Source organism: Panthera pardus, unplaced genomic scaffold (assembly GCF_024362965.1).
Source record: "Panthera pardus isolate Hobbes unplaced genomic scaffold, ASM2436296v1 HiC_scaffold_8, whole genome shotgun sequence".
Lineage (NCBI taxonomy): Eukaryota > Metazoa > Chordata > Mammalia > Carnivora > Felidae > Panthera > Panthera pardus.
The window spans coordinates 13,080,807-13,094,534 of NW_026527013.1; the positions used below are offsets into that span (position 1 = coordinate 13,080,807).

General features: G+C 57.0%; 1 protein-coding gene across 1 annotated transcript; it reads right to left on the bottom strand.

Moving 5' to 3' along the window:
• Positions 1-1,043: 1,043 nt before the first annotated feature.
• On the bottom strand, positions 1,044-12,794 carry PLVAP (plasmalemma vesicle associated protein). Its single transcript, XM_019416271.2, has 6 exons — positions 12,316-12,794; positions 7,816-7,912; positions 6,986-7,698; positions 5,661-5,718; positions 5,445-5,523; positions 1,044-1,907 (listed from the first exon to the last, which is right to left on the bottom strand). Exons 1-6 carry the CDS (start codon positions 12,679-12,681, stop codon positions 1,901-1,903), a joined length of 1,320 nt encoding a protein of 439 aa, XP_019271816.1. The 5' UTR covers positions 12,682-12,794; the 3' UTR covers positions 1,044-1,900.
• Positions 12,795-13,728: the final 934 nt, after the last annotated feature.

The following is a 13,728-nucleotide window of genomic DNA, read 5'->3' on the forward strand; positions in this document are numbered from 1 at the left end:
CCAGGTCTCTAGCTACCCAGGCAGTAGGCTTAGGGTCAGGGACGTCCTCGCTTCCTTGGGGCCTCCAGACTGGCCCGTCTGGGCGGCCTGGCCTGGCTGACCCCCCTGCCCTGGCTTGGCGGGGCCCCAGCCGAGTGTTTCCTGCGTAGGTCGTCTCTCACCCGAGTTTCCGTATCCAGGAAATGTCGCTCCTTTGTCCCTCCTGACTAGCCTGCTTTAAGCTTTGCATCGCCAGCCCTGGTTCCTTGTGACTCATCCCCTCCCTGTGTAGGGTCCCAGGGGGTGGGCTGAGAGGGAATCAAGGCTGAGGCAGTGGGGAAGGTTGGGGGGCGGGGGGGGATGAGCCGACGAGTTGAGATTCTCGACCACAACTTTCAGGCCATTTTTCTACTGATGGCCATTTGCTTGGTTTCCTGGAGGTTTTACTCCTCAGGGATAAAGTCCCAGGAATGGGACCGCTGAATCAAAGGGTTTGCACACCTTTACTTTTATTAAATGTCACCAAACTAATTTCCAGAAGGGCCACCGTGAGATTTGCCTTTCTGCCAGTCCCATAGGAAAATGCCCTTTCCCTACATCTTCACCAGCAGGTTGTATTATGGCTTTTTAGCTTTTTTTCCCTCCAGTCTCCTGGGAACAACGTGATTTCCCTGTGTTCCACTAACGTACTGTTCCCTGCTTCCCCCCACGGACTAAATTGGCAGTAGCTTCGGGGGCATCTTTGCAAATCTTAGGAAGAGGAAAGCTACAGATGGGTCATCTGATTTTTAAGGAACTGCTTTTTAAACGTCTGCTATTTTAAAGAAACAACTCACAAAGCTGTCACGGTGTGGGCCGGCGTGGCCGTTTCGGGAAACCCTCATTGACTATGACTTTTGCCATTTCTCTTCACGCACGGTGATGCCTATACCTTGAGGGAATCTGGTGTCACCCCAGGCTTGCTCTAGTTTGTGGGCTCTTCTGGCCTTGGGACGGCGGGGAGGGGTTTCTCCAGCTCTCAGTCTTTCCTCCCTTGTCGCCAAGCAGAAATCGCCACTCTGGAGTCTTTGAAAGGATTCAATAATATTTATTTCGTGCCACTAACATATTTATATGGGCCACAGGCAGGGCTGGGTATGGGGGGGGCGGGGGAGAGAGGGACTGAGGGAGGGACAGCTGCCCCCATGGGCTACGATGGGGCCAGTGGGCGACATCTGCCTTGGGACCCGGTGCTGCCTGGCAGGGGAGCCTGGGGACTCTCGGGGGTGAGGGGGGTGGGGGGGCGGGGGGGGTGGGGGGGGTGGAGACTCATGTTTTCCTGTTCTCCCTTCCCTAGGCCTGGCACCCTGGGGGTAAGGAGGAGTCAGGAGACAAGAAAATTGGGAGGGCAGTGCGGTGGGGACACAGGCGCATGCAGACAAGCCGGACGCTGTGGGCGCCTCGGCCCGTGTGCGTTGGAGGGGTGTGGCATTGTGCGAGGGCGGGGCAGGAAGCACGCGAGCGCGTTTGTGTGTGTGTGTGTGTGTGTGTGTGTGTGTGTCTGTGTGTGTGTGTGTGTGTGTGTGTGTGTGATGTCCTCCCGGTGTCTGTGCCGTGCTTTTGCGTGATGCCGTCGGCTCCTGACATCACTGTTACATCTGTGTGCCGTGGGTCCGGGACATCCTGCAGCATCCAGGGGCGGGGTGGAGGCGGGGGGGGGGGCGGGGGGGGGGGTCGCGTGGTGCGGGTGTGGGCCTGTGAGGGAGTAGGGGAAGCTGCGGTGGGGCGTGGGGAAGGGCGAGCGCGGGGTGCAGGCCAAGGGCGCCCACTTTGGTCTGTGTGCGGCCCGGGCTCCCGGCCTGTGCCAGGGGTGGCTCACGGCGTCTTGTCCGCAGACTGGCCAGTCGGGGCCACGCCTCGGTCCTCAGGGCCTGGAGCCTCCTCAGCCACTAAGGCAGGAAGGAGAGGGTGATACAATAGTCAGACAGCCGGAAGCACAAACCTCGCCTGGGCCGGCCTCCTCCCACCCCAGGCCCGTTCTTGCTCCTAAGGATTCTTCAGCTCTTTTGGGGTTCGGCCTTCCCGAGACAGTGCTGGGAGAAGCCACCTTCTGGGCTCCCGGCCTCTGCTGCGGCCTGACTTTCACCTTTGTTCCGTAAGGCCCTGGGGATCCCCCTGTCCACACCCCACACCCCTCAGACAGGGTCTCAATCTCCCTCCTTTGTCTCCGTTGAAGTGGCCCAAGGTTTCTCCAACGAGCCTGCCCCGACTCACACACTCTCCCTGGCTCCCCAGTGCCCTCAAGACGACAAAGCCAGATCCTTTCTACCTGGCATTCCAGGCTCCACCCACTCTGCCCGCAGCAGTCCCCCTCGTCAGAAACTTCAAGAGCTGTCACTGCACCCCTCCCCAACGGCCTCTGCAGGAGCCATCCTGCCGTCTGGGATGCCCTTCCCCTCCTTGGCCTCAGTGAGGCTCTCGTGAGGGGTCAGGGGTTGGCTCGGAGGCTGTTTCCTGGTCGGGGAGGAGGGGGCCTCAGCCAAGTCCTGCTTCCGCTGGCCCCCTCCCTTCCTTCCCTGGCTCTTCCCTGGGGCCCCAGCAGCCTCACGTTCCTTGGCTGGCGCTGGATCCCCGTCCCTGGCTCCGGCTTGACCAGGATGCGCCCGGCTCCCGACCAGCCCTGACATTCCTTCTTTACCCGCCCCTGCCCACCAGCCTGCAAGGGAGGGTGGTCCCTGGCCATCTGTCAGAGACTGAGGCTCCTCACTCCCCCGTCATCGCTTGTCTGGATGCCTTTGCCCTGGTCCTCGGCTGCCGCCTTCACCTCTCAACAGTGACGGCGGGGGGGGGGGGTCCCTGTGAACACCTGAGTCCGGTCATGTCCTTCTCTTCTCGCTGCTGTGCCGGGGCTCCCGAAGTTCTCACCGCACCCACAAGGCCCTGCCTGATCTGTGCCCCCCGCCCCTCCTCACCTCCTACTCACCCCCTGGATCACTGTGCTCGAGCCTCACCACGCACGGTCAGTCCTGTCTCAGGGCCTTTGCACAGGCTGTGCTCTCTGCCTGGTTCACCCTTTCAGGGATGCCCTACTCTCCATGGCTCCTCCCTCACCTTTCTAGTTTTTTGCCCAAAGGTCACCCTCACGCGGGGCAGAGAAGCCTGCCTGGCCTCCTGTGGAAAATTCTTTAATTTTTTTTTTAAAGTTTATTTATTTATTTTGAGAGAGAGAGAGAGGGAGAGAGCACGAGTAGGGGCGGGGCAGAGAAGGAGAGGGAGACAGAGAATCCCAAGCAGGCTCCCCACTGTCAGCACAGAGCCTGATGCAGGGCTCGAACCCACGAACCGTGAGATCGTGACCTGAGCCAAAATCAAGAGTCAGATACTTAACTGAGCCACCCAGGCGCCCCCTCCTGCGGAAAATTCTCACCTCCTCACACCATCTCATCCCTTTTCTGCCTCGCCCATGGCCAAGGGGCCCCACAACGACATCTCACGCATCAGGTTTGTGATCTGTCTCCCCCGCTAGACTGTGAGCCCCACAAGGGGTTGTGTTCTCATCACCCAGCCGCTGCTCAAGGTATCCGGGTTGAATAAATGAAACAAATCACAACGGTGATGGCAATGGACTTGAGTGACACTCGCCCCGTGCCCGGCTCAGGGCCAGGGCTGGACTCCCATCTTCAGCCTCCCGCTTTAGCTTTATCCAGCCCCTTAGCCCCTGCCCCAATATTTACTTGTTTTCACATCCACTGTGTGTGCGCGCGTGGGAATAAATTGACACCCAAAGGACACAGTCTCATCAGGTAAAAAGAAAACTAGTTCACTTGGCCATCAAGAGAATGGGACTTAAAAATGTCTAACGATGGGGCCGCCTGGGTGGCTCAGTTGGTTAAGCGTCCGACCCGCTCAGGTCATGATCTCATGATCCGTGAGTTCGAGCCCCGTGTCGGGCTCTGTGCTGACAGCTCAGAGCCTGGATCCCGCTTCGGATTCTGTGTCTCCCTCTCTCTCTGCCCCTCCCCCACTCACACTCTGTCTCTCTTTCTCAAAAATAAATATACATTAAAATTCAGATGTGCCTGGCCTCACTGAAACTCCCAATCCAGAGCTGATGGCCTCTTTCTCGGGGGAAGGCAAATCAAGGCTGGAGCCCAGAACAAGAGGCCCTTCCTGAGCCCGGGGAAAGAAAGAAACAGGAGGGGCCTGGCTTAACTACTCATTGTTTTCTCTGCAGGGGGATGTCTTTTGGGGTAAACAGTGTCAAGAGCTTCCCCTTTTGCAGTTAGGACAGGCTTGGGCCCGGAGCCTGGCTCTGGCCCTGACTCACTGACGCATAACCCGGGGCTGGTCACTTCCCTGGGGCCTCAGTTCCCTCCTCTGAGAAGTGGGGATAATAATAGAACCACCTTCCTTGCCATGATGGCTTTAGGCCAAGATGGAGAGAGGAAAACTGCTTGGAACAGGGTCTTCCCTCCAGCTCTTGCTTTCCTCTCCACAGGCTGCCTGAGGCTAAGGGATCCCTCCCAGGCCGAGAGCCTTCTGGAGCAAAGGGACAAGTTCTGAGAGAAGATGAGCTCCCCGTCGGAGGGGGTAGGTAAGAAAAGGCCCACTGGACATGGAGCTGGATGCGGAGAAGCACTGGGATTTGACCACAGACCCGGAAGTCTACTCGTCGCCAAGGCCTGACGCAGGCTTGGGGTCGGCGGGATCTGACTTAGAACCCCCAGGGGTGTCCCGGAGCCCCAGGTCCTAAACTGGGAACGGCAATGCCAGTCGCTGACTCCTTGGTCCGCGATGTGGTCCTGAACGGAAGCGTGGCCACCACCTGGGAGCGACCACAGGATGTTCTTGGGGCGGGGGTCTGAGTCACCTTCCCTGTGATGCGCAGGCTGCGGTCTGGGAGGTGGTGAGGGCGGTACGGGCATCGGGCCCTGACCTGAGCGTGTGCGGGGTATCTTGAAGCGCCCCTGCTGCAACCCCCTGCCCCTCATTTTAGGCACTTGTGGACAGCACTTTACAGGTGGCAGAGTCTCCGTGCCCTTGACTTCAGAGACTTCCGTTTTTGCAGAAGAGAGAGAGAGGCTCAGAGAGGTGGGGTGAGAGGCCCAGGGTCTCTCTCCTGACCTCGCTCTCCTCCTTCCTCCCTTCCTCGGCTCCAGCCTCCCTCCCCACCCTCATCTGGCCTCTGAGCCTTGACCCTGGCTCTTCAAGATGTCACCGGGAGCACTGTGGCTTCTGCCCGTCCCCAAACCAGCTCGCCCCCATCCCCCAGCTCAAAGGCCCTCCCTTGCCTGCCTGGAGTCCAACAGCCTGGGTTCGTGTCCCAGGCCCGCCACTCCCTGGCTGTGTTACCTGGTAGACAGAAGGCGCTCAATTAAGGAAGCAGCAAGCGTGAGTGTGAGATGAGCCTCCCTCCACCCCTAGTCCTGTTCCCATCCTCCTCTGAAGCCCTGAGACTGAACCATCCCAGTCTGCCAGTGCCTCACCTGGATGGGGCTGCAGCCCCTACGGGAAGCCTCTGGGATTCCAGGATCCTTCTCTTGAATTCCTCGAGGCCAGCTGGGTCTGCCGTGAGAGGAAGGGGTCAGGTCCACCCAACTGGCCCAACCCTGGGCTAAGGATGGGCCGGCAGGGCTGAGATGGGATAGAGAGTGGAAAGGATCGCCCCCGACCCCTTCCCGGCTCTGCCTTCTGTCACTTACCGATGGGCTGGGGGTTGGGGGCAGGGCCCACAGGTCTTGGTCCAGGTATCGGCTGCGACTGTGGGAAGAGAGACAGAGGGAGGTCGGCAGAAGCCGGGACCCCCTGAACCACAGGGCCAGGGAGGCTCCTGTTCCTTCATGCCCCGTAGTACCTGCAGCTGAGATCCTTCCAGAGCAGGGACACCGATACCAGATACCCTCACATCAATGGATGTCCGATCACCTGCACCCACCTGCGCTCCAGTGACTGGGGACTCCAGGGACTGGCTTCCCTCAGAAGCCCCCCAGAGACCCCACTGTGGCCTGCCTCAGTCTCCATTACTGCCTCAGTGCCAACCCAATGGATCCCAATCCATGACCCCAACTGAGCCAATCCCCCCAAACCCGAAATCCAAAGCCAGCTCTAAACCCAATCACCTAAAATCCAACCCCAACATGAAAACAGAACCTTCCTTAGACCCCAAGCCTCATCTAAACCCAATCCTAATGACAAACTTGATCCAACCGGAACTTTACAACCAACCCTGACCCCAACCCATCCCTTAGACCTGGTTGCTGTGAAAAATCTGCCCCCTAAGCCATGGCCCCAGCCCAGCCCTGGGCTCCACCATGGCTTCCCAATGCCCCACGCACCCCGACTCAACTTGAGACCCCGGACTCTCCCTGGAACCCCAAGCAACCCTACCAGCCACCCACTGACATCCTGTATTCACCCCTCACCCAATGTGAGACCCACCGGCCGCCCTGCATGCGACCCCTGACTTAACTTCTAACCTTTCTTCACAATCCGCATCCGGCACGACCCCAATTCTACCAATTCCAAGACCAACGAAGGCTTCGATGGAACCCTAACGTTAACCCAGACCGACTCTAAACACAGCGGTCGCTGAGAACTCATCTTGACCCAAACACTAAGAACTCATCTTGACCCAAACACAAGCTCTGTCTCCACAGCGAGCCTTCCCCCAGACCTGCCTTAACCTTCAGTCTAACTCCCAACCTAAGCCATCACCCCCGCAACCTTCACCCCAGACACCTCCCGACCTTGACACCGACCCCCCCCCCCCCACCGTGAATTCCCGGTTCTCCCCCCGCACCCATTTCGAGGTCCACCCGTCCTCCAAAACTCAACCCCGATCCTTAATCCTTTCTCAGGGTCATTGCAGACTCCAGACTCCACCCCGGTCTTATGTCATTGAATCTCTCAAGTGAGTCCTAACTAACCGGACCCAGGCTGGGAGGCTCGCCTCGAGCCCAAGTTCGACATCGCCTCCACCAGGGCCCGCAGGCCTGACCCCAGTACAACCTGAATCCCTCCAGCCCACCTTGGCCTTGATGCAGGCGTCCAAGGTGGAGCGGCTGACGGCCAGCTGCATCTTGAGCTGCTCTACCTCCCGCTTCTTCTCCTCCAGCTCCTTTGCCAGGCTATCTCGCTCCTTCCGCAGAGCCGCCTTCTCCTCCAGGGCTAGCTGGGTCTGCCGGGCGCATTCGGCCTGGAGCTTGGCCTCTCGGGCCTGGGCCTCCTTCTCCGCCTTCTCCTTGGCCGCCTGAGTGGCCTGCAGGCTCCGCTCGACCTCCAGCTTCTGGCGCTGGACGTCCGAGCTCTCGCGGGCCACGCGCTCGATGCCGGCCCGCAGGCTCCGGGCCAGCTCGTCCACCTTGGTGCTCATGAGGGCGGGCATGTGGTCGCAGGTCCTCCGGATGGAGGTCAGCTCGGAGCCGAGAGGGTGGTACAGGTTGTAGCCCATGGTGTCCAGGGTGCGCGGGATGATGGAGTCCCGCCAGAGGTTCCGCAGCTCCGTCTCAAACTTGTCCTTGTCCAGCGGGAGGCAGAGGGTCTGCACCTTCTGCAGGCGATCCTCGGCCAGCTGTCGCTCCTGCCGCTGCTGCTCCCGGGCCTTGCCACACTCAGCCAGCTGGTCCTCCACCAGCCGCTTGTTCAACGCCAGGCCCTCCTTGTCTTTGGCGCACACCTGCTTCTCCTTCGCCAGTTCCACCTCCAGCATCTTGGCCTTCTGGTTCAGCGCTAGGAGCAAGGCTACAGGTGCAGGAGAAGACACCTCGGGAAGGTCGGGGGAGGGGGCGGGGGGGGGGGGGTCCGAGAGGCCGGGCAAGGAGTCTATCACCCTGGCTCCCCGCCGCCCAGACGACTCACCATCGGAGCTCTTGTTAGCTTCCTTCAGTTGTTCTTGACATTCCTTCTCACTCAGGATGATGGCTGCCATATACCGCTCGTTGTTCATGGAGATCACCTGACCAGACGCGACACGGGGCAGAGCTCACCGTCCGGCCCCCGCGGGTCCCCCTGCTCCCGGGCTGCCCAGACCCTCCGGCCTGGGGCCCCAGATCCCACACCCGGGTGGCCTGGGTTAGCCCAGTTCACAAGGGCGTGACTCCTTTATGGGGGATGCTGGTCGCATCTTTCAAAGTCGGTAACTGGGGCGCCTGGGGGGCTCAGTCGGTTGAGTGTCCGACTCTCGGTTTCAGCTCAGGTCATGATCTCGCGGTTCATGAGTCCGAGCGTCGTGTGGGGCTCCAGGCTGACAGTGTGGAGAGTGTTTGGGATTTTCTCTCTCTGCCCCTCCCCTGCTCCTGTTCTTTCTCTCTCTCAAAATTAAATTAAAAAAAAAATGTTGTCACGGTTAATACTATTGGGCCATAAAAAGGAATGAAGCACTCACACCTGCTGCAACTTGGATCAACCTTGAAAACATTAATTCACATGTACGGCCAACTAATTATGTTTTATCTTTCTATATTTTACTTTATTGAGGGGGAGAGGGCGCAGGTGAGCGAGGGGTAGAGAGAGAGAAAACCCCATGAGGGGCAGAGAGAGAGGGGGAGAGAGAGGAAGAGAAGAAGACAGAGACGGGGAGAGAGAGAGAGAGAGAAGCAGGGTTCACCCGAAGTGGAACTTGAACTCATGAACCGTGAGATCATGACCAGAGCCTGCCTGGGATTCTCTCCCTCTTCCTCTCTCTCTGCCCGTCCCTCGCTTGCACGCTTTCTTTCTCTTTCTCTTCCTCTCTCTCTCAGAATAAAGAAATAAACTTTAAAAAATAATAGAAAAAAGAAAACAAAAAAAGAAAATTAATACAGGTGTCAAAATCATTCATGGGGGAAAAAAGAGTCTTTTCAACAAATGGAGCCGGCACAGCTAGATCTCCCCATGTTAAGGAATGAATTTGGACCCCTACCTCACACCATATACAAAAATTAACTCAAAATGGCTCAATGACCCAAACATAAGACCTAAAGCTACAAAACTCTTTAGAAGAAGATGTACGTGTTAACTCCGCATGACCTTGGATTTGCCAATGGTTTCTTAGGTGGCACACCCAAAGCGCAAACAAAGAGAAAACAGGTAAATAGAACTCATCAAAATGCAAAACTTTTGTTTTTAGGAAAAGACCATCACATCGCTAAGTTGTATACCCGAGACCGACGTGACATTGTATGTCAATTATGCTCCAATTTAAAAAAGAGAAAGGGAAAAAAACAACCCTTCGACGGGAGGAAATATTTGCAAAGCATGTATCTGATGAGAGGACCGGGTATCCCGAATGTATAAAAGTAAACTCTTGTGGATCAGTAATAAAAAGATAATTGACAAATGGGCAAAGCAACTGAAACATTTCTCCAAAGAAGATACACACGTGGTCGACAAGCGCATGAAAATATATTCACCATTATCACTCCTCAGGGAAAGGCAAATGAAAACCACCATGAGAGACCCCCTTACAGCCACGAGGATGGTTATAAATGAAACGGAAAACAAGAACGGGCAGTGACAAGCGTTGGTGAGGGTGTGGAGAAAGGAGAATTCTCAGACGGTACCGGTTGGAATATGTAAAAAAATGGGGCAGCGGCCTTGGAAAACAGCCCGGCAGTTCCTCAAAATGTTAAGCAGGGAATTGTCACGTGACCCAGCAATTCCACTCTTAGGTGTAGACCCAAGAGACACTGAAGCAAACATCCACACAAAAACCTCCACGTGCACGTTCACAGCAGCGCCTATCACGACCACCAAAAGGCAGAAACGACCCAAGTGTCCATCAACAGGTGAATGAACAAAACGTGGTCCATCCTCAGAATGGAATGTTACTCAGCCACAAAAAGGAACGAGGCACTGACATGCACTCGGGTGAACCTTCAAAACATCGTGCCGGATGATAGGAGCCAGACACAAAAGGCCACATGTTGTCTGATCCCATTTATACAAAATGTCCAGAACAAGCAAATTCACAGAGACAGAAAGCAGATGAGTGGTTAACAGGGGCTGGGGGAGGAGGGGTGGGGGAGTGACTTATGGGGATGGGGTATCTTTCTGGGGTGATGAAAACGTTCCAAAATCAGTTGGGATGATCGCCCAGCTCTGTGAAGGTACTAAGAATTATTGAACTGTACACTTTAAAAAGACTTTTTAATGGTTAGTTATTTTTGAGAGAGAGAGAAAGAGACAGAGTGAGAGCGGGGGAGGGGCAGAAAGGGAGGGAGACACAGACTCCGAAGCAGGCTCCAGGCTCCGAGCTGTCAGCGCAGAGCCCGACGCGGGGCTCGAACTCGCAAACCCTGAGATCACGACCTGAGCTGAAGTCGGGTGCTTAACCGACTGAGCCACCCAGATGCCCCCGAACTATACATTTTTAATATGCGACTTGTAGAGCATAGAAATTATATCTCGATAAAGCTGTTTTTAAAGGAGGTTTTTACAACTTAACAAGGTGTGCTTTCCAAACTTGGGACCAGAATCCTCTGCAGAAATATAACAGGTAAAAATATAAAGAATGCAAGAAGTTTACCTTCCTGCCACCTCTTGTCCTATTCCTTTGGAAGCTGGCCCTATGCTAATGGGGATCAGAGAACAGAAACCTTAGTCACAGAAGAGGAAGATTTGCACGTTTCAGCAAAGTGAGTTGGATCCAAACACGAAACGAGAAAGAGGTTTTTCTCCAGTTGGAGGAAGCGATAAAAGGGGGTCCCGGGGTGCTGCTTCCAGACCCCATGTGCCAGGTGAGGGTCCCGTTGCCTTGACACGGACAGGACAGAGCAGACCCTACAAATATCATGGAGTTAGGGGCGCCTGGGTGGCTCAGTTGGTTTAGCGTCTGACTCTTGATTTCTACAGATCTTCCTCTTTTGCAGTTAAGATTTCTGAAAACAGAAGTCACTGGAGGTCCCAGAGCGATTTCTGCCTTGACCCCGATGCCATTAGCATAGGGCCAGCCTCCAAAGGAGCAAGGACAGGGAGGGGCGTAAAGCTCAGGCTGTGGGACCGAGCCTGTGTGGGCTGAATGTGGGACCTGCTTAAGATTGTCTCTCTCTCTCCCTCTCCCCCTACTCACATTCTCTCTAGATAAGATAAGATGAGGTGGGATAACATAAGATGGGATAAGAAAGAAAGAAAGAAAGAAAGAAAGAAAGAAAGAAAGAAAGAAAGAGAAAGAGAGAAAGAAAGGAAGAAAGAAAAAGAAAAGAAAGAAGGAGGGGAGATGAACACGTTTTTTAAAAATATATCAGTGAGTTAAATTCTCTTTTCTCTTCCGGGATCTCGGGGCCAGAAATGCAGTTGCACTGGAAGAGAATTTAAGAAAAATCCTGTTTCTCAGCACGGCCAGGACCCAGAAACACCAACATCACATACCTGGGGCTGCCACGGTTGGGGGTGGGGGCAGAGATACTCCCCGGCATCAGGGTGCCCCTCCGGGGCGAGGGGCAGGCGGCCTGAAACTAGGGAAACCCTAGGGTCCTTGGAGAAAACCCTAAACTGTTCCAGTCCAGAGGCATTTGTCAACACGAAGGGGATTAAAGAAAAACAACAACTGTGTTTTTCAAATTTAATCGTTGTAAAGATCCACATTCTTAGGCTTCTGATTTTCTATGACGGGGGAGTTCACATTCCGGGATGCGTGTGTCTAAAACCTTACGATCCCGACGGCTCCCAGACCGGATGGCGGTGCGCGTCTTGGATGAAACGAGTGGGCCAATTCCCTGACTAGACGCCCACACGTGCCCCCCGGGGGACATTTCCCGGCATAAGGCAGAGCTGTTCGTACTTCTTAGTAGGAACCGAATGCTCTGAGTTTTTATCTAACTGGTTCTTATTTGTAGCTGGAACATTCCGAGCGCCTCGCGCGTATTAAGTCGTGGGCCCAGGGTTGCTGCCGCCAATTCAGCGAGGATGCCCAGTTAAACTTAAATTCCAGGGGCCGCCTGGGCGGCTCAGTCGGTTAAGGGTCCCACTTCGGCTCAGGTCACGATCTCGCGGTCCGTGAGTCCCAGCCCCGGGTCGGGCTCTGTGCCGACAGCTCGGAGCCCGGAGCCTGCCTCCGATTCTGTGTCTCCCTCTCTCTCTCTGCCCCTCCCCCGCTCATGCTCCGTCTCACTCTGTCTCTCAAAAATAAATAAACCTTAAAAAAAAAATTTTTTTAACCTTAAATTCCAGAGGGAGAGCGAGCCCATTGTCTTAGTATAAGTGTGTCCCGAACCTCGTGTGGGATATACTCGTACTAACAAGCCCCCCGGGCTCCTCACGTGCAACACAGCGCCTGTGACGGTCTCTGGCGCGTGGGTGAGGACCCCGCAGCTCGGATGAGCGGCCGGGAACCTGCCCAGGGTCCCCGGGGTGCGTGTCTGGCCCGGCGGGCGGCCTTACCCGGTCAGCCTGGCACTGGCGGAAGCTGGCGTTGATCCGGTCCAGATCGCGGCGGGCGCTCCCCAGCAGCTGCATGACGGTGTCCCTGGTGCGGGAGGTGAGGTTGAGCTCCTTGGACAGGTTGGCCTGGGAGGCCGTGAGCCCCACGAGCTGGCTGTACAGGCCCTCGGCCCGGCGCTCGGTGGCCTGCAGGTTGGATTCCGTGCTCACGTGCACGTTGCCGTAGACCATGAAGAGGACGAGGCCCAGGATGATGAGGAACTGAATGAGCGACACGAAGAGGAAAAAGTAGCGCAGGTAGTACCAGCAGCCCCTCGGGCCGCCCCCCTCCCGGGAGTACGCGCCGTGCTCCGCCGCCAGCCCCATCGTGTGCAAGCGCCCGCTGCCCGCCCGGCGTGGCCTGCTCCCTCCGGGTGGCGGCCGCTGCCCCCTCTGCACCCTGCCACGGGGGGTGGCGGGAGTGTTTATATTACTCCTCTTAATACTTCCTCTGCCTGGCTCCTTCCTGGCCGGGAGGAAGTGGGGGCTGCGGGTTATCACGACACTCCCACCCTGGCTGTGAAGGGAGGGGCCGCGCCCCCCCCCTCCCCCCCGCTGGACTTCTGACGCTCCCGCCGGGCGGGGGCGCCAGCCGTGTGGGGGGGGGGGGGGCTTCCTCGGCCGCTCTGAGCCTCGAGCCTCGGTCTCTCTCTCTCCACCTTGCCCTTGCCCCGGGCCCAGCGCCGTTCTCAGCGCTTGCCGCCCAGGATCTCAGGTCGTGGCCTCTGTCTCGTGCGGAGGAGGAAACTGAGGCACGGGGAGGTGAAGGGACCGTCTGGGGGTCTCACGCCGTTGGTGCACAGAGTCGGACTTACCTCCCCCACCCCGTGGGCTGGCTGCAGAGGTGTGTCTAAATCGGGAGCTGAGTCGGCTGGGGTGCTTGGCCCCCCGGGGCCAGGCGCACAGTAGGTACTCGTCACCGTCACCGTAGTGCTTCCCCGGCCGGGGAGGGGCTGACCCATGGATGGCAATGGCCCAGGCTCCCCAAGCTGTCAGCCCACCCGACGCCCTGGCTCCCATAGGTGCTTCATAAGCGCTGGGAGCAGCAGCATAAGCCGCAGTGAACTTGGAGCTGGGAGGGAAGGCTCGGCCCAAGCGAGCTCGAGTGAGGGACTTCTCCGGCCCCTTCTCAGTCTCTGCCTCTGTGAGACGGGGTATGGGTGGCGTCCCCGGTCACCGGGCCGGAGAGGGGGCGCGGCCGTAAGACAGGGTTTGCCATTGTTATTATTACTATCCTTTCGTGCTGGGAGCGTTATTTCGGGGCTCTGGGAGACGGTGAAGGGGCAGTGCCAGATAGGTGGGCATTGAACTTCACTGTGGGTCATCTCCAGCTGGGCGTCAAGGGAATTCGGGGACCAAGAGCAAAGGATTCTG